This window comes from Marmota monax, unplaced genomic scaffold, assembly GCF_021218885.2.
Source record: "Marmota monax isolate L192 unplaced genomic scaffold, Marmota_monax_Labrador192_F-V1.1 WCK01_AAM20220418_F8-fsc00041, whole genome shotgun sequence".
NCBI classification, from domain to species: domain Eukaryota; kingdom Metazoa; phylum Chordata; class Mammalia; order Rodentia; family Sciuridae; genus Marmota; species Marmota monax.
Window position 1 is genome coordinate 15,010,813 of NW_026695238.1, and position 19,989 is coordinate 15,030,801.

Sequence of the window (19,989 nt, forward strand, 5' to 3'; positions counted from 1 at the left end):
TTCCTCTGCAACATTATAGCAATATCTGATTGTCTGGAAGTCCACAGAGAAAACAGTCTTAAATAATAATGGCTACCATCCATTAAGCACCTACCATGTGCTAGGCACTATCTACAAATAAAATGTTTTCTCAGTCTTTCAATTTTTGTTGTAATTTTTAAAGATACCTCTACAAGGTAGGTGGTATTATCCCCATTTTATAAATTAGGAAACAGAGGCTCAGAATGGTTAAGTAACTCATCAAGGTCACACAGCCAGCAGATTTCAGAGTCAGGTTTTAAACTCATACCTGTTTAACACTGGTACTTGTGCTTTTTCTCCAGTACCATACTATTTGCAGTTTCTATTTGTTTTCTCTCTAAACATATCTAATTTCCAGGAGAATATAGGTTATCTTTAGTATTTGTTGTAGTGCCTGGCACACATCTTAGCTTTTAATAATATTGATTGAAAAAATCCCCAAATACTTGAGTACTGGACAAGTAACTGTCGCAACCATAGCACTTAGTGAAAATGAGTACATACAACATGTCTTTGAGGCTGTGCTATTTCATATAATTTTTGTAATAGTGATGATAGTGTGTTTTTCATTTCAAAAAACAAATTTAAAGGTTAAAGAATATTTAACCCAATAGCTGCACACCTTTAAAGTTTCTGTCTTTAACATCTGTTTTAGATGTGGCGATATATTAAAATCTGAAACTGTTTTTTCCTATGTGATATATAATTATTTCATTGTTATTCTCTTCTCCCTTCCCATATTGCAGTTCCCACATTTGTTTCTTTCCTGAAAGAAGTAGAATCTCCCTATGAGGTCCATGATTATATTAGGGCCTACTTAGGAGATACTTCTGAGGCCAAGGAGTTTGCCAAGCAGTTCCTTGAGCGCCGTGCCAAACAAAAAGTCAACCAGCAGCGTCAGCAACAACAGCAGCAGCAGCAGCAACAGCAGCAGCAGCAGCAGCAGCAGCAGCAACAGCAGCAGCAGCCACCACCACAGGTATAACATCTAGTGTATCAAGTATTGAAGCCTTTGAATGTTGAGTAAACAGAGAAATGAAAATAAAGACAAAGATTCCGTTTTTGTACATCTAGTAATTTTAAAGTATGTAGATTTCGTGTTTTCAAATTACATGTCTAGAAACCTTTGCAAATTTCCCTGCTTGCAAATACAGCCATTATTCTATACTAGGCATCCCAGCCCCATTTTTTTTTTCTTGATTCTTATATGTGTTTTAACCTGCAAATTTCAACATGTCACAGACCCATAAATTTGTGGTTTTTTTTTTTTTTTTTTTACTTTATATGAGCCCTGTGCCCAGAATTGGCAACACTGTGACATGCCAGGTATGACCTATGTTGTTGATGGGGTTGTAAATGGCACGAAGAATCCTTCCTCACAGTAGTTTTGTTGCATAAAGTTCCCATGAATACTGAATCATTGCTCTTGAAGAATATACAGGGTTAAGTTCCTATGAGCCTCTGGTCATATTATTTTCATCAGCTAATCAATATATACTCTGGTTTAATATGTGTTTCTCTTTAAAGATGCCTTATTTAATATATGTTGACTTGTTAACATTGAACTCTGCCAGTAACACTGTAAGTCATTCCTGTAGCAAAGGTTATCTAGCACATGTTTTCCCAAGAAGGTGTAGCATAGCCAGGAACACTAAATACCACTTAAGCATTATACTTGGGACATTTTAAACAATGAAATTGCTAACAAAAAGTGCAAAAAATGTGAATAACATAGTATTAAATAAAGATACCTACTTATAGGAAATGAGGAAAGCAGATGTTTCCCTGTCTCACTTCAACTGGGAATGCTTGCATTGAGGGACCCAAATGTGCTCTGCACATGTGCTTGTCCTGAGTAACCATAATACTTCAAGTATTGATTTTAAAATTACAAACAAATTTTAGCAAGCGAGTGGATTCATAAATATGAAATCTTTGAGGATCAGTTGTACATTTTCTGAAAGACAAGTTTGTAAGGCTCACAGAGAGGCTTAAAAATATTAATATCTTTAAATCCCATAGTTGTTTTACTAAAGATGATAGATATTTGTTATAGGTCACATCTGGAAGTGTGGAAGATACAGTGATAGGCAAGGCATTTAGAGTTCAAGCTGCATAGGTAGATAGTGGGTGAATGAAGAAGTGTAAGTTGTCAGTCCTGGATCAACCCTAGAAAAGGTATTTTATAGCTTCTGGAGAGAAGGCATCAGGTTGCAGTGCAGAAGATACCTGGGTCTGTAAAGTGACTACCAGGGTTTAGACCAGAATGTGGAAGCCCAACAAGTGCAAAGGGCTAATAGATTATCATAGTCTAACCAGTTGATAAGAAGTATATGGAGCCAGATCCCTCCAGGGATTGCTGATAGGATTGATGTACAAGACTTTTAACCTTTTTTGGTAATGTGCTGCCATTTGGTTTTTGGCCTGTCCTCTGATCTGGGAAAATCTGCTTTGGGTAGGTGAAGGGTATACTTTGCCACAGTGCATTCCTGTTGTGTATTTGATTTCCTATGGATGGTACAGACCATGTATGCTAGAGAACTTGTGACAGCCATGCTAGCACAGCAGGGGGAAAACCTGGTGTTTGCAGGAAACACTTTGTGGAGTATCAGAATGCAAATGAGGGAACTGTTGGCTCAGTGGCCTGCTCTTAGTCTCAGTAGTGCCAGAACCTTGATATGCCTTTTGTTTTAAAACTCACACATGATAAGGTAAAGGCATACCAGCTTTCTGTTAGGGCAGCCACTTCTACATCTACTGTGTAATCTCAGTTATGCTGTCTCATTTCACAGGACTCTGTGTGGGGGATGAACCACAGTACACTCCATTCAGTATTTCAGACCAATCAAAGCAACAATCAACAATCCAATTTTGAGGCTGTGCAAAGTGGCAAGAAGAAGAAAAAACAGAAGATGGTCCGAGCAGATCCCAGTTTATTAGGTGAGCACAGGCCCAGAGTCCTAGCTGAGCTGTGAGGAGTCTAGACGATAACAGTGATCAAGTGGGAGTCTTTGTGTTGTTTTTTGGTAAAGATTTTTATTTATATATTTATATATATATATATTTGGTGGGGGTACTGGGGATTACACTCAGGAGTGCTGAACCACTGAGCTATAACCCCAGCTCTTATTTTATATTATTTAGAGATAGTTTGTCTAGGTTGCTGAGGCTGGCCTTGAACTTGTGATCTCCTGCTGGAGCCTCCAAAGTCACTGGGATTATAGTCGTGTGCCACTGTGCCCAGCGAGATTAATTTTTTAACTAATTCAAAATAGGTAGCCAGTATTTAGTATAAGGAGCTGTGACACATGTGCTGTGTTGGAGTAAGAAAATTAAATGGTACTTTTAACTTCAAAGCATGTTTGGTATAAGGATTTTACTGGAGGGCCTTTCAGGTTAGTTGGAAAATAATAATGGAAAACAGCAAAAATAATTAGAAACTTTAATTCTGATTTATGTTTATTTTGTTAGAAGCAGACCATAAGTCTGATCAGGTGTTCAAAGAACAAATATTTCTTACCTGTATCTTAAAACTTTCAGAATGACTCTTCATTGTAAGATGATATCTCAGTTCTACTAGGCAGACCAAGGCCCAGAAAATTTAGGACATTTCCCAGTGTCACAGCTCTCAGTGGTGGTGCTGTGGTTGCAGTGCAGGCCTGTTTGCTTTCTAATTTTCTTTATTACATGCACCTATTCTTGTCCAACATTAAGGACTGGTGTGGCTGTCCTCATTTGAGGCAACTTCCTGAAAAAGATGACTTCTGAATTGGGACTTTGGAAGACCAGCAGGAAAGATGAGAATGATGTTTCAGGAAAAGCAGTCATTCTAAGTTGCCTATGTTTTGTAAATTAGCCAAACAACTATGAAACTAAAATTATTTTCTTTTCATTATTTATTTGTCAGTGTAAAATAGGCTGTTAGAAAGCCATGTTGTCTGTGATGGAGCAAGTCTGTTGGCAGAGATGGCAGCCTGCAATGTTGGCCCGGTCCAAAGACCAACTAGTTAACAGGCTGCAGCATAGATTGTTAAAGATAATGGTGACCTGGAGTAGGGTCTTGGTAGTGGAGATGGGAAGAGTTAGTTGGATTTCAGAAATTAAGAACATTGAATCAGTTGGACAGAGAGAGTGGGTAAGTACTCTGGCTTTGGGAGCAAGATGGGTGGTGTTGCCAGTTGTTGAAATGTGTTGAGCACTGGGAACGGAGCAGGCACATGAGAAGGGTGAAGTATTAGGGGCTTAGTGGGAAATGCCTGTATCTGGCAAAGAGGTAGGTGTGATCTTCCTCTGCCCTGGGGAAGATCCTCACTTGCCTCTAGAGGATGCCTGCCTTGAGGGAAACAACATGCCAGTGACAGACTCCTGACTTGAGGATTGCCTTTTGGGATTAGTGACTCAAAGCTGAGTTTGAGAACATTGAGATCTGGTGAAACTGTTTTCTTCTGCCTATCTTTCTTGAAAGTTAATGGTAAAGATGTTGCAATATTTGATTTAGTTTGGACAGGTTTCTAACTGTGGGTTCTAAGGACCTTGCAATTTAGTTTTGGGACTTGAGAGAAGCTGTCAGAGATCAAAAGGTCCCTCTGCAAGTGAGGTCTGGCTCTTTGGATTAAGTATTCCATTGTATTCCATCCTCTGCTGCAGACTTGGGAAAGGAAGAGTTAAAGTTTCACCTACAAGTGAGTGGGAGATGGATAGGTCCCCTAGAGTGAAGTTTAAGAACTTTGTAAATCTCAAAGGGAAAGAAAAGCAGACAAATGATAAATAAGATTTGAACAGTTTTTTGTTTAATTCTTTTTTACTTGCAGATGGACACAATACCTTTATTTTATTTTTGTGGTTCTGAGGATCAAACCCAGTGCCCCACACATGCAAGGCAAGCCCAAGTTGAACAGTTTTGAGAAAACTCACTTGGATGACCTTTCACGTAGACGATTCCATAAAATTCACTGTTCAGCTAAGCTCCTTTTGGAAATTCCTCTGATAATTGCTAATCTCTGCCCCATGCCTCTCATTTCCATTTGTTACTTTTTAATTTATATATTCCTTATAGATTTACTTTTTGAGAAAACATAGTAACTATTCTTCACAACTTTCTCACACACAAAATGGGGAAAAGGGTTCTAATTTGATCTGTAAGTACCCATTGAAGGAGCAGCCAGCAGAGGGAGCCCCACCTTGTTTTAATCCTCTGTGTCCTCTGTTGTACTCCACACACTAGTTCTTAGAGTTCTCAGCAGCCTGCACTTGGATTTTAATACACACATCGGGCTTTCCTATGAGAATAGCCTCACAAGCCTTAAAGAAATCATATGAGTGAGTCTGAGCTGAACCTAACAAGGATGTAGTGTGTAGAGCCAGGTCTGTTGAGGTAAGCCTCATTTGTGTTGCCTTGCCTCTGGTGTCCCCTGAGCTTTTCATTCTGTCATGTGGAGCGTGAGCACACCTTACCCGTTGTATTTTTTATTGTTTTGTTTTTTGACAATTAAACAAGATCATGTCTGCTAATCCTAGCTTAGTAATCAACACATAGCATCAGATAATCAGCTTTTTATATTTTGCAATAGACTTTTCCCTTCCTGTCTGTGTAATTAAAATAAATTTGGTTTATTTTTTATAATTACATTTCTCCTGTATTGATGTAACGTATTATTGTCTTCTATCACATTTCATGTATTCTTGAGATAAATGTGAAATTGAAGAAGAGCCTGCCTCAAAATCTTAGAATAACGGCTCATGTTGAACATTGTTTGGTCTTTACGTTCTTGTAAAAATGTGAACACTGACCTTTGACTACTTTCAAGGGAAAGAAGATCTTGCAGGTCACACACAGGTCCACAGTAGATGGGGACTTTCAGGGTAGGTTTGGAGTTCTAGCCTCTCCCTGTGTCAAGCCTTGTCAGCAGCTTGGGACCATAGCTTCCTTGGTTAGTAGGCAGGCAAGCTTATATTTTCAAATGATAATTTAGTCAGTTAACTAAGCTGTTTTATTATGTAAGGTATTTTTGTTTGTTATTGGAACATTTCAAATGTGTGAACATTGAAGAACAAAAAAAGAGGACGTGAAAAACCTACCTAATACCAGCACACACCTGCTAAACAGAACATAGACCAAACAGTTTATGAAATGAGCTGTTACTTTGATTCTGGGGCAGGTTTTTCTTTTGGAATGGAGGGCATCGCCTGTTTGCTTTTGGTTTTCAAACAGCAAATGAGACATTTATGGGATTTATGCAGGGCAGAGGACTGGAAAGCTTGCTAGGACTTGCTGACTCCAAAGAAGCCCTGTTCATGATCATCTTTATCAACCTTTGGCTGTAGATTTTGTAAAAATTACATGCAACTTCTGGCATTAGATTTTCAAGTCAGTGGTGTTGATGAGCACTGCTTATAGCCTGCGTGCATATGAGTGCAGCTTTTTTCCTAAGTCAGATTTCGTTTAGGTTTATCAGATGTGGTTAACTGAAATCCTTTCCTTTGTAAGTCTACTTATGTTTCCCTTTACTACCCATGTAGGTAGTATGTTCAGAAACAAACCTATATTCCAGCCCATTGCGTAGAGTTTGAGCCACTTGGTTGTCTAGGTGTGGTCACTCATAGCCAATATTTTTTCCTCAGGATTTTCAGTCAATGCATCATCAGAACGACTCAACATGGGTGAAATTGAGACTCTGGATGACTACTGAGCACCTGCCAGGCACTCACTTCCCTCTCCTCTCTGCCGACCATGGATTCTCCACTTTTGGACACAACACGTACTCATCATTTACTCTATATCACTCTGCAACAAATCACAGAACCGATCATCTCAGGCTTTTTCTTCTAGCCCCTTGTGTCCAAGATTCCTTAAACCGTTTTTGTTGGTGAGCATCTCAGACTGTATAAAAGTGGACCAGACCCTGTGTCGGGGTTGACAGGTGGGATTGCTCCCCAGCAAGGCTGATCTTGGCAGCACATTTTCACTGTGCCGTGATTTCATCTACTGCCTCCCAGAGAGTATAGTATGTTGGGATCTGCCAAGGGCAGCTTACTTCTCTTGTCACTTTTTCCCTTCTGTTTTGTTTTTTCTTCTTTCTCCCCATAAGGGCAAAAGGTCTAACTGGTGCAATCATGAAGAGAGTTAATGGTTAACAGACATTGGCCAGCAACAAAACACCCCATGAACTGTGACTCAAGTGTCTGCAGAGACAGCCAGAGCTCTCCCAGTCTGGAGGTTGCATTGCCACTGCTAACTTCGGATTGCATCACAGAGGCCCCGAGTGGGTGGAGTTTGGGTTGATTGGTTTGATGTTGCACACCCCTTGCCTGTTCTTTCTGAACATCCTTTCGGAGAAAGGATTCATGTTTTTCTTCATTAGATAGTGACTTCTGAGCAAGCTGACTTCTCCCCTGGCATACTCCACCCTGATTGGACAAAGGAAACCCTGTGGCCTGGGAGAGGGACTTATTCTTAATTTTTCTTTCTTAAAAAAAACAAAAACAAAAACAAAAAAAAACAACTGATTTTTTTCCCCCCATAAATATTTTTACTTCAGAGGACTAGGACCAGTTTGTTTTGGGCCCTTCTGCTGAAAATTTGTCTCGTTTAAGAGGCAGCTAGGATCTATACCATATGTATGAATTTGTATAATTTCATTTTGGGTAGGGATAAACTTTTGCTTCCGATAAAAGCCCGGAATTTCATCTGGTTCCTCAGAGCATTGCGTGTGTGTCTTCCTGTGGCCCTGAACAGGTTTTGTTTAAAGATTCTGGGATGGCAAGTTGCTTGCCTTTTCTGCAAAGAGAACATACGAAACCTGACCATCTGTAAGACCTTCATCCATGGAAACCACTACACAGGAGGAAGCAGTGGGATGGAGGGGTGGGCGAGAATGGGGTGGAGAAGCCTCCTCTGGCTTCTGGTGCTGGCCTCCTCGCACCCTGTCACTTCAAATAGAACTGTACTCAGCGCTATTTATAAACAAGCCCTCTTCCTGCTGCCACCACACCCCACAGAACACCCAGAATGGCCAGTTGCACCTTGGAGGGAGCCATGTGCCGGCTGTGCCTGTGTGAGAGGTGCTGTGGTGGGGCGGCTGCCAGGTGGAGCACCTTTCCTTTCTGTCATCTGCGCCTGGAGAAAGCTGGAGTTGCTCTGAGAGCAGTTTGGTTTTGGAGGATTATATTTGGTTTCTATTTCTATTATTTTGGATTACCATTCTCCCTCTCCTCTCTTGCCTCCCTCCCTCCTAAACATGTACAATAACTATACAGAGACTGCTACAAACTTGTATATAGTTTTTGGATCAAATAGCATGAGGAGATGGGGATCCGTTAAAATTGGAACTCCTACTCTCCTTTGCTTTGTAAATTCAAAAGTGGGGGGTGGGGAAGAGGGATAGTTAAAATGTTTACAAAACTTTAAGCTCCCTCGGAACTTTTGCCAGTGTGGAGGAAAATAAAAAAGAACTTAAATAAAACGTGGTTGGTTCTCTCTGAGTGCACCTCTCGTGCCCCTCCTTGTGGAGGCTGAGTTTTGCACTAGATCATTCCCCTTGGCAGCATGGAACAGCTCCAGGCCACAGTGACTTCCCAAGACTTGGAGGTGGTTCTCCCTGCCAGGCTATGGAGCACTGGCTGGGTCTGTACTGGAGAAGGTAGAGGTCAAGGTAAACATGGGAGAGTTTGGTCAGTGGCTTTCCTCCTCTGACTCTCCCTTTCTGCCTCCCTGCGGATCTGCTCCGCCCTGAAACCACAGACACACACCCTCTGTGCCTCAGAGTCGGCCACATTTTCTAAAGCAGATTCTGCTACTTATTTAGGAAAAATAAAAATAAGCTTTTAAAAAATTGGAAGTGGAGCAGGCAGATGAGCAGAACAAAAGTCAATTTTAGTCATGGAACATTCCATTTGCCTAATCAGGAGATTTGCTTCTGTCTGAGGACTTTCCTACTCAGTGGAAAGAAACCAATCTTCTCAAGCATGTTTCTGTCTCAGCTCTACCCTTCATATTCTCCTTTGCTTGCAGCCACCACTCTTCAGGGGTTTTCCCTTCACTCTTCAGCTTTTGTTGTTGTTGTTTGTTATTGTTTTTGCTAGGAGAGGGAGGTTTTCTGGGGATGGAACCCAGGACCTAGTGTGTGCTAGGCATGCACTCTGCCACTACACTACACCCCTAGTCCCTTCCCAAGTTTTAAAGTAAAATTGTCCCTTGGTATCCTCAGGGGATTGATGGGTTCCAGGACTCTACAGACAGAACCTTGCCTTCCTAAAGTATGCACATCCTCATGGTTACTTTGTATTCTCTCTAGATTGCTGGTAAGGCCTAACACAGAATAAATGCACTGTAAATTGTTACATCATATGTGGTTTAGAGACTAATGATCTGAAAAAGGTCTGCATGTACTCAGTACAGAGACAGTCTCTACATTTCCAGTCAAGGGTGGCTGGCTCCAAGGGTACAGAACCTGCAGATACTGAGGACCAGCTGCGTTTGTTTGTACACTATCTTTTTTTTTTTTTTTTTAACTCTTGAGATTTAAAAAAATGTCTCGTTTGATTATAGAGACTTACCTCAAAGATAGTTGGTGTTCTAGTCACCATTGCTGCATAGCAAATGGCCTCCAAATTGGCTGACAACAACCTCATTTTGTTGGTGATTTTGTGGTGAGGAATTAGGGAAGGACTCGTCTGGGTGGTTCCTTGCAGGGTCTCCTGTGGTTGTGGTCAGATGTCAGCTGGGACTGTTTTTATAAAAAAGGCTTGATTAATGAGGTGGGCTCTCCAAGGCAGTCCACTTGTGGGTCTGGAAGTCTGTCTTCTTTAGGTGGCACCAACTTGTGGACATCCCCCAAAGAACCAGGTGGAAGCAGTAGTACAATACCTTTTTCTAACCTATGCTCTGGAGCAACATAATTGCTGCTGTGATGCTGTATTCAGATTCTCAGGGTGGGAGGGTGGAGCCACAACCCTCTTATATCATCCTTGGTGGAAGTGGTGGGGGTGGGAGAGATTATTGCAGCCCTTCAAGGAAGGTGATTGAGTAAAATGAGCTCAGCCATTTGCATCAAGCACTTTATTTCATTGATTTAAGTCAAAGTGGTTTGGTTTTGTTTATTTCAGGATGGATCTGATAATTCTGGTCTCAATTTAAATAATCTTTAGGGCATCCATTTTATTTACATATATATATATATATATATATATATATATATATATGCACATACATGCTCTATTTTATATATAGGATGTATATTACACCCTATTTTAAAATTGGCATGGTGACAGAATTGGCCACTTTATACAAAATGCCTCTGTCTGCATTTTAATAAAGATAATAATGTGATCAATGAAACAGAAGTGATCTTTGGAAAAAAACATTTCTACATGGTACTTCCAGGGTGTGAGATAGAGCTTTGGCAGAAGAGCGGCTGCCTGCAAGTTAAACCAGGTACAACAGAGCACATCCCACCTGGGTAATTAGACTGACAACAAGGCCCATCTCAAGATGCCTTTGGTCCTGCTTGAGTTTAGGCTGTTCCTGGAGAGGAAGCTGTGGTGCTTGCTGGGACCTTAGGGTATCTGGGAACCCTGGAGTAGCCAGATATGCAATGCTCATTTTACAGATGTTAGATTCCCTGAGAATGATGGCCGTGTACGGCTTCTGCTTTTGCTAGTTCTGGACTGGGAGCCCAAAGCCTCCAAGAGGAAAATTTCAGCCAGAAGTGGGAGTGTTTTACAACTGAAGTATCAACCATAGCTATGCTTCACTCAGTGGGAAAAACAGTGCATGGGTGCTGGGAAGGAAGAGAGGGGAGCTCCTCCTCAGTACTGCTCTGGCCAGTAAGCTGTCGTAGTCTCCTCCCTCACCATTGCTATAAAGTGGTGACGGCATGGGAACAGAATTAATAATGGCTTTGACACTTGACTCAATGCAGCTGAACTTAGGAAGCAGAGACATGATTTTTTTTTCTTTTTTAAAAAATATTAACTTTTTAGTTGTAGTTGGACCCAGTACCTTTATTTTCTTTATTTTTATGTGGTGCTGAGGATTGAACCCAGGGCCTCGCATGTGCTAGGTGAGCGTTTCTACCGCTGATCCACAACCCCAGCCCGAGACAGGTTTCTTAAGGAAATTTTTTTCCCTTTGTTTTTCCTCCCAATGCAGGAGTGGTCAATGGTCAGCAGATGCTTTATGCTCTATATGAGCACCATAAGTGGTCCTGAAAGTGTTCAGTGGGCCAATATTGGCTTGGTTGTGTATAACAGAAGACATCAGGTTGCAGTGACTTGAGTTGGTTTATTTCTCAAGTGGAATCAGAGGTCATTGGTCCAAGGCTCATATGATGGTTCAGAGACCCGAGTTCTTTCTGTTTCACCATCTTATTAAGTCACTCATGGTGTAAGGTGACTGCTAGAGCACCAACATTCATGACTATATTGCAGGCAGAAAGAAGGAGATTGCTTTTTGGTGCTTAGCATTGCTTTTGTCTGCTTAGCATCTTTAAAGGAGCTTGTTTGGGAGCTCTTCTCAATGTTGGAAGTCTTAAACCAGTCAGAATGTGAATACATAACTATAATTAGTTGCAAAAAAGACGGGAAATTGGGGAGTTTGGTTGAGTGCTTAGCTGTCCAAAACACCATAGGATTCTGTCACTAAGAATTGGAGAAGAATAGATGTGTTGGTAGTTCGCAGTCTCTACCCCAGTCATCTCTTCCATTCTCTATTTTAAAACGGGAAACATGGAGTAGTGAGTTTATGTATGTTGATCAAGGAAAAGAATCCAGGTGCTACCCCAAGTCAGCCTGTGGACTGAGGACTTTAGCCTTTCTGGCAGAAGGATTCAGAATCAGCTCTGGTTTCTGTTTTGTGCAGAGCCAGGGAGTCAGAGCATATTCCAAGTAATAGCTGGGTTGTGTAGTTTCCAATTCTACGTAGAATCTGGAATTTGGTGGATAAGTACTCTGTAGCGTTAACCTGGGAGTGGTTTGGGAATGGGGGCCTTGCAATCCAAGGTCAGATTTGAATGTTGGTCCCATCACCTACTTTCGGGCAGCTTTCTTTCAATATTTGTTTCCGTGTCTGTGAAATGAGAACTATCAGGGAGTTGTGATCAGTAACTTATGAGTATAATATAGTACAGTTCTCAGCACCTAAATGCTTGATAAACACCACTTGTAGGCCATTTTGCCCATACATGGGTGTGGTTGAGCATGTTAAACAGGAGTTACTACCTCCTTGGATGGCTTCAACTTAGCATGAAGAAGTGTCACTCTTATGGAGGCATTGTGGCATGAATCCCACAAGACTGCACAACAGTCCTCCATATGTACTGTTCTGGCTGCTGGTTTCCTTGGCTGTCTGTGGAATGAAGGGGTTGACCCAGGGCATTTGAGGAAATTGAAACAGAAGTCAATCCCTGAACTCTGTGTCCCAGAGTTGAGCACCACACTGGAAATTACCTATCAACACCCAAGTGATTCTATAGCCTGAGGTGGATCACACTGTCTGGTCTGGGAGGTTCCCGTCAGCTCCAACTTGCTAGTAAGTGAGCGTGAGTCTGGGGGCTGCCAACACATGTTTTCTTGATTGTGGCTAGTAGTCAACCCTTTGCAGTTTCACTGCAGGAGACATGTTGAAATGCAAGCATTGTGGGCTTGTGCGGGGTTAGAGTCCCCCACCTGGATTTTCTGACAATAGTCACATCAAATGGGGCCTGAAGCAGGTCAAGGTCCCAACATGGAACACACCATCCTAGGTAATCAAAAGAAATGTTTAAAAAGAAAAACTGGTGTTGAATGTGTTGGGAGCAAAGTGGGAGAAGGCAGTTACTAAAAGATGAATTACTGGGGAACTAAAGCTGTGCCTGCTGGTCACGCACACCAATCACTACACCCCTGTCTAGGCGATGCCCACTTCTAGTTCACTTTCAGCCCCGCTTGGGCATTTGGTATCCCAGAGACTGGATTGTGTAATATATAAAACAAAGAGGAAAGGAGAAAATTGGTTGGTTCATGTATATAGCTGGACATGTGTACATGTAAGAAGGAATAAAACTCAAGATGACTGCTGAAGTTCCATTTCTAGCTGGTCCTGAGGCTGGGGGAGGGGACTTGAGCACTCACTGCTCATCCCAGGCACCATGAGCGCTCGACTGCTGGGTTTACAGGTGTGCAGCACCATAGCAACCTCCGATGTTTTAAATGAACTAGTTCTAAAGTAAGTTTTATACCTTCTGTTTCTTATCCCTACACTCGGGGGTATATTTCCTCAAAACAAGGCCATTCTGTTACATAACCACAATACAGTTATCAAAACGAGGAAATTAGTGATGCAATGCTGTTAATGCCAGGCTGCATTCAGATTTCACCAGTTGTTCCACTAGTGTCAGATAAGGAAAAGCTTACAATCAGTTTTCATACTGAACTGTCATTTTTCTTGAGAGTCTTTACTTTTAATCTGGAGCAGTATCTCAGTCTCTTTATCTTTCATACCTTGACGTTTGTGAAGAGTACAGGACAATTATTTGTTAGAACACCCTCAAATCGGATTTGTTTCGTACTTCCTCTCAAGATGATTCTGGAGGAATACCACAAGTGAATGCATCATAGGAGGTACGTGAGGTTGGTGATAGTACTTTTGTAAAGTAACACTCTTTCTCTTTGTGGTAAACACTGAGACTATGTGAATGTCCTTCTCTTCATCAAAATGTGTCTACTAGGGCTGGGGTTATGACTGAGTGGTAGATCACTTCCCTACCCTGTGTGAGGGGCTGGGTTTGATCCTCAGCACCACATTAAAAATAAAAGGTATGGTGTCCATCTACAACTAAAAATACACACATATATATAATGTATCCACTAGTTTCCCATCATCTATTGATACTTTTTGCTTGACCAGTTATTACTCAGATGCTGCCAACACTTTTTTTTTTCTTTTTGGTACCAAGGATTGAACCCAGTGGAGTTCAACCACTGAGCCACATCCCCAGGCTTTTGTTGTTGTTGTTGTTGTTGTTATTGTTTTTAAGAGAGTCTCGCCAAATTGCTGAGGCTAGTGTTGAACTTAAATTCTCTTGCCTTAGCCTCCTGATGCACTGGAATTATAGGCATGTGCCCCTTTACCCAGCTTGCCAACATTTCTTTTGCACTTATTAACATTGTGCTATAAGGAAGAGTTTTTCATACAAACATGTATATACTCTTATAATCTGATACCGTTTTTCATGCACAAATGGAACTGCTTCTGTGTCTTCTTACCACATCTCCATCATTCTGTTTTGTTTTGTTTTGTATTTTGACATAAGATATTTAGGCTCATCATCTACTTTTCCCAGATATGGACTTAGCTATTTCTCCAGGGAGCTCTGGTTCTTTTCAGTAAGGAGAGTATCCAAAAACTAAAATCTGGGCACTGGGCATGCTCACGGCTACTGGGGTGTCACTGATTCAGGAATATCCCTGCAAACAGGGAGTTTTTTATGTGTAAGTTCAGATTTGTCCATATATGTGCATATATCTCTATAACATCTATACCTACCATGAGTTGTTGATACCTCCAATTTCAATTTCAGTGCAATACCACAGGATACGTTCTGACCTTCTCTCATTTATATTTTCTTTCCCAACAGTGAGAGACCTGGCTCTTATTATCTTCAGGGTACAGTTGACTCTGGGATGACATAGTTTTGAACTGTGTGGGCCATCTTATACATGGATTCATCTTTGGGAGATTTGTGACAATTTGAAAAAATATGCAAGCTGTAGCATAGAAAAATTAAAAGGCATATCACGAATGCATAAAATATATGTAGATAATACTTTATTTTAAAATTATTTACTACCATAAACATATACATCTATTGTAAAAAGTTGAAAATTTATCAAAACTTGAGCACTTACATTCAGGGTGTCAAGGAAAATGTAAACAAATTGAATACACTGTTAAACCATTACAGTATAAAATTAACTAGTACGTATTATACTACAGTAATACTTCCGTAGCCACTGTGTATAGCTATGGGGGTGAATTTTGTTGCAAGTATCTGCTTAAAATGCTGTGCAGCAAGCAAGTTCAAAGCCATCCTTAGCAAGTTAGTGAGGCCCTAAGCAACTCAGTGGGACCCTGTCTCAAAAAATAAAAAGGGCTGGGGATGTGATTCAGTGGTTAAGCAATTCTTGGTACCAAAATAAAAACAACTGTGCAGCTCTGGTCACCTCCATGTGAGAAATTGGTCTCTCCAGTAAAGTCCATATCCAGTAAAAACACCTCACAGTTCTTGCATATTTTTTTACTGTGTGTAATACATGTAACGTAAAATGTGTTAACCCTCAGTGAGACCCTGTCTCTAAATAAAATGTAAAAAAGGGCTGGGGCTGGGATTCAGTGGGTTAAGCACCCCTGGATTCAATCCCTTGTACCAAAAAAACAAAAAAGTAAAATATGTTAACCAACTTTATATTATCAGTTAGGCTCCCAGTCAACTCTAGTGTTAAGTTTTAGGAATGTCAAAAGGGTTGGTGCCCCTGATCTCCCGTGTTGTGCAGGAGTCAGCTCTGTTTCCACATTTACTCAGTCCTAGAATACCCCCCAAGTAGTTTTATGGTTGCTAACCCACTGTGAGAGACAAGCTTTCTAGTGTGATACAGTCACAAGATGCTCTGTCAAAGCCAGACCTCATACTTAAGTGGTCCCATAGGTTATTACTGCCTAGGGATGTCACTGCTGTCCTAGTTTGTGTAAGGATGCTCTATGATGTCTTCACAATGACAACATTGCCTAACAATGTGTTTCTCAGAGGGTGTCCCTGTTGTGCCTCATGACTGTATTTGTTTAAAGAAAAACATTACAAAAATACATATGTACAAGGTTATTTGTTGTAACAATCTGTAATTTAGATTTTTGTCTTAGGCTGAGAGTTACTTCCATTTAGTATGGCTATGATAATCATTTGAGATACTGAATACTGAACTCACTGTCTGGAATTTTTTTTAATATTGAGGGTTGAACCCAGGTCCTTGGCACATGCTATGTACCATGAGTTAATGCTTTAACTTCTTGAAATTCTAAATTTATGTTTGTAGTTTGTGCTTAATAGGTGAAGTCTGATGCACTAATGGAGCATGAACCAGGAGCTTGGAGACTGGCTCATGCCTGGTCCTGCCATCAGGACCAGGATGGGTTCTCTGCTGCCCACTCTTGCCCCTGGACAACCTCCTCTCCTTACCTCTCATGCATTGGGATGGGTTCAGGGGGGAAAAACTACCTATGAGCTTGCACTTTGGTGAACACAGTGGCATTCAGACTATCCAGGGCAGAGTGTCTGCACAGAGCCTGTGTCTGATGACCCCTGAAAGGTGAGTATATTCTCTTCCTGCAGGGCATAGCTGTCTTAGCCTCTGGCTGCCAACACCTTCAGGGAATGTTTGGAAGAGACTTGCTATTTACACTGTGGCCATCTAAACCATAAGCTGCTTCCCTTTCTGTCAAGAGAGTCCTGGCCTGTGAATTGGAGGAGAGGCTCTGTGCTTGTGTCCATTTTTGTTTATCAAGTAGTAGTGCATTAGTAGGCTCCCATTTCATTCCTGAGGGTCAAACATCCTCATCCAACTGTGCAGTGTTGCATCCATCTCGCTTCTGGAAGGTCAGTGTTGCTGCTTGGCCTCTGCTGCAATAGGATCACTGATCCAGTCATCTCCTGGCCTTGGAGGATTTTGATCTCCTTCTCAATGCATCTCCCAGTGCCTCTGTGAAGAGTACTTTGGTGAATGTGGGCATCACCTCCTAAGAGAAATGCACCCCAGCATTCCTTTCTTCCTACGCTTTTGGCTTCTCACCTCTTAACTTAGGCTTCTCTGTCTCATGACACCTAGGCTACTAATGAGTCAGCCAAACTGTCAGAGCTCCTGAGGACACTGGATTAAGGATCTCCAGTAAGCAAACTGTCAACATGCGTGGCCCAACTAGGGTCATATTCACACCCTGCCCGTTTAGTCTAACACCTCAGAACTCATTCTCACACATTTTCCAGGTTTCTAATAATACAAACTAGAAAAATCTTACTAACTTGGTACTCCATGATTAATTTATTGCTAGCCACCTGACATTTGTCACCAAAGGTCAGAAACCTGAGTAGAAAGAGTCTTCCTTCCATCTCCTGCCAGTGTCTCCTGCTGGCAGATCCTAACAGGAAGTCAGAAAGGCAGCAGAGTACTGGGGTCATGGGGTCATGAGGTCCTGCTGTGGTGTGGATAGATGAGAATGGGGCCAGATGGACAGGTGTTATGTCCACCCCAGAAGCCCAGGCTGATTGGATTCAAGTACTAAGTTCCTGCTGCAGGCAGTGCTAGGTCCTGGGAGGCACTGGGGAACAAAACAGCCTCCACTGTCCCGAAGCACAGTCACATGGCAGAGGCAGACAAAAAACATGCTATTAAACACTTCACCTTAAAGTATCATTAGGTGTGTCAGACCAAGTGTTTTTATTTGGAATATACAAAAATCCCCCAGAAATAAAATGTAAAGGATCACTCTAATAAATACTCCCCCCCACACACACAAAGCAGACCCCTCACAAAAGAGGCTATTCCTGTAAATAGGGAGCTGTCCTTGAGTACTACAAAGGCAAATTAAAAGCACAGTGAGGCACCAGCATGTAACTACCTACTGACAAAGACAGGTGGTGCTGAGCTTGGAGCAACCAGCCCCCTCCTGCTGGGAAAATATAAGCCAGGATACTTGGGGAAGCTACTCAGCACTGTCCACAGAAGCAAGGATGTCCCTGCCCTGGGACCCAGGGGTTCTCACTCCAGATATGTAACCAAGAGATCTAATGGCCCAGGTCCACAAAAGACACTACAAGAAAAAAATTCCCAATGAATTTCTGGAGAACATAGAAACAAAATGGAGAATTAGAGAATTAATAGCTGATAAGTGGTAGAACATTTTTACTTGGATAAAATGTTCATGGAAGCCATATTCATAAAACTTTCAATCTGGAGACAACCCAACAAAATGTGGATGAAGGGGTAAGAGAATGGGTAAACCATGGCACAGTCGTACAGCTGAATAGTGTTCAGCGATGATGAGTCTTGCAGGTAATGTTGAGCCAAAGAAGCCAGACAGCAGTTCACACCATGTGACCGGTCCACACACAGGACTTGTCCAGTTCATCCAGGGGATAGCAGGCGGACCAGAGCTTTGGGAGTTACTGAATGGGGAGGACCCTGTCTGGTGTACGAGGAGTGCACTCTCTGGCATGGAGCTTGCTCAGGTGTGTACATAGGACAGTTCATCTATAAACAGGATCTGTAGACTTCCCCGTACGTATGTTGTGCCTTCAAAAATTAATCAAATAAGAGTTCTACTGGCGGGACTTGGTAGTGTGCTGTCTCACAAGTAGTTCTCCACTCCCAGACCTGGATCCCTGGGCTTCTAGCTAGGAAGCACAGCAGCAGGCATCACGGGAAGATGAAGAGCTTCCCTGAAGATGACCCATCTTACAGCCTTTTGGGGATACAAGGCTGGCATAACCTATATCAAGTGGGAAGTTGATAAGCCAGGATCCAAGGGGAACAAGAAGGAGGTTGTGGAGGTTGTAATCATAGTGGAGACACCACCCAGGGTGGTTATAGGCATTGTGAGCTACGTGGAAACCCTACCAGGCCTCCAGTCCTTTAAGACCATCTTTGCTGAGCGTATCAGTAATGAGTGCAAAAGGTGCTTCTATAAGAACTGGCATAAATCTAAGAAGAAGGCCTTTGCCAAATACTGCAAGAAGTGGCAGGATGTAATGGGCAAGAAGCAATTGGAGAAGGACTTCAGCATGAAGAAATACTGCCAGGTCATCCGGATTATCACCTACACCCAGATGTGGCTGCTTCCCTTGCACCAGAAGAAAGCCCGCCTGATGGAGATCCAGGTGAATGGAGGCACCTTGGCTGAGAAACTGAACTGGGCCAGGAGAGGCTGGAGCAGCAGATCCTGGTGAACCAGGTGTTTGGGCAGGATGACATGATGGATGTCATCAGTGTGACCAAGGGCAAAGGCTACAAAGGAGTCACCAGTCACTGGCATACCAAGAAGCTGCCCGGCAAGACCCACCAAGAGCTGTGCAAGGTTGCCTGTATTGGAGCTTGGCATCCTGCCTATGTGGTCTTCTCTGTGACCTGGGCTACCATCACCACACTGAGATCAACAAGAAGATCTACAAGATTAGTCATGGCTACCTCACGAAGGATGACAAACTAATCAAAAATAATGCTTCCACTGATTAACCTGTCTAAATGACAAGAGCATCAGCCCTTTGGGTGGCTTTGTCCACTATGGTGAAGTGACCAGTGACTTCGTCATGCTGAAAGGTTGGTGGGTCCAAGAAGCCAGTGCTCACCTTCCACAAGTTCTTGCTGGTACAGACTGAACAGCGCTCTGGAGAAGGTCGGCCAGGGTTCATGACACCACAACCAAGTTTGGCAATGGCTGCCTCCAGACTATGGAGGAGAAGAAAACACTCATTGGACCACTTCAGAAAGACTGGATCACCAAGGAAGAAGGTGCTTGAGTCTGGAGCATGGGCAGATGGCTGCACCCAATAAAAACTTTTTCAGTGAAAAAAAAATTAATTAAAAAAGAAACAGGATAATTTTATAAAAATATGAGAGCCAAGAAGAAATTAAGGCATGGGGAGGCTGCTGGGGCTGAGACTCGGATAGAAAGGAGGTAGCCCATAATGAGAGGGACAGCAAGAGCAAAAGTCCTGGGCCGGATCAAGTTGGGTATGTCGGAGGAATCCGCGCAAGTCTTGTGGACCAGAAGGAACAGAGAGAGCTGAGGTGGTGGAGGATGGCAGGGCCAGGGAAGCTCTTTGTGGGAAGCCATGAAAAGTGCAGAGAGGGGTGTGGGCAGGTCTCTCGAGGGCTTGGGTGGAGGGAGTGAGGGGAAGAGAGAGCTTTGGCAACTTAGTTGTGTGCTGAGGCCCTCTGGGAGGT

At 42.3% G+C, this 19,989-nt stretch overlaps 1 protein-coding gene and 1 pseudogene across 6 annotated transcripts in view; both read left to right on the plus strand.

The window, feature by feature from the left end:
• Positions 1-7,721, plus strand: part of Gigyf2 (GRB10 interacting GYF protein 2) — a 135,664-nt gene extending 127,943 nt beyond the window's left edge. For all 6 annotated transcript variants that reach the window (XM_046439577.2, XM_058577480.1, XM_058577478.1 and 3 more), the window contains 3 exons: positions 768-1,000; positions 2,814-2,961; positions 6,643-7,721. In XM_046439577.2, coding sequence (XP_046295533.1) covers positions 768-1,000; positions 2,814-2,961; positions 6,643-6,710 — 449 coding nt within the window. In that variant the 3' untranslated portion in view covers positions 6,711-7,721. The remainder of the gene's footprint in view (positions 1-767; positions 1,001-2,813; positions 2,962-6,642) is intronic.
• Positions 7,722-7,859: 138 nt separating this feature from the next.
• Positions 7,860-19,887, plus strand: LOC131423988 (large ribosomal subunit protein uL3-like; annotated as a pseudogene).
• Positions 19,888-19,989: the final 102 nt, after the last annotated feature.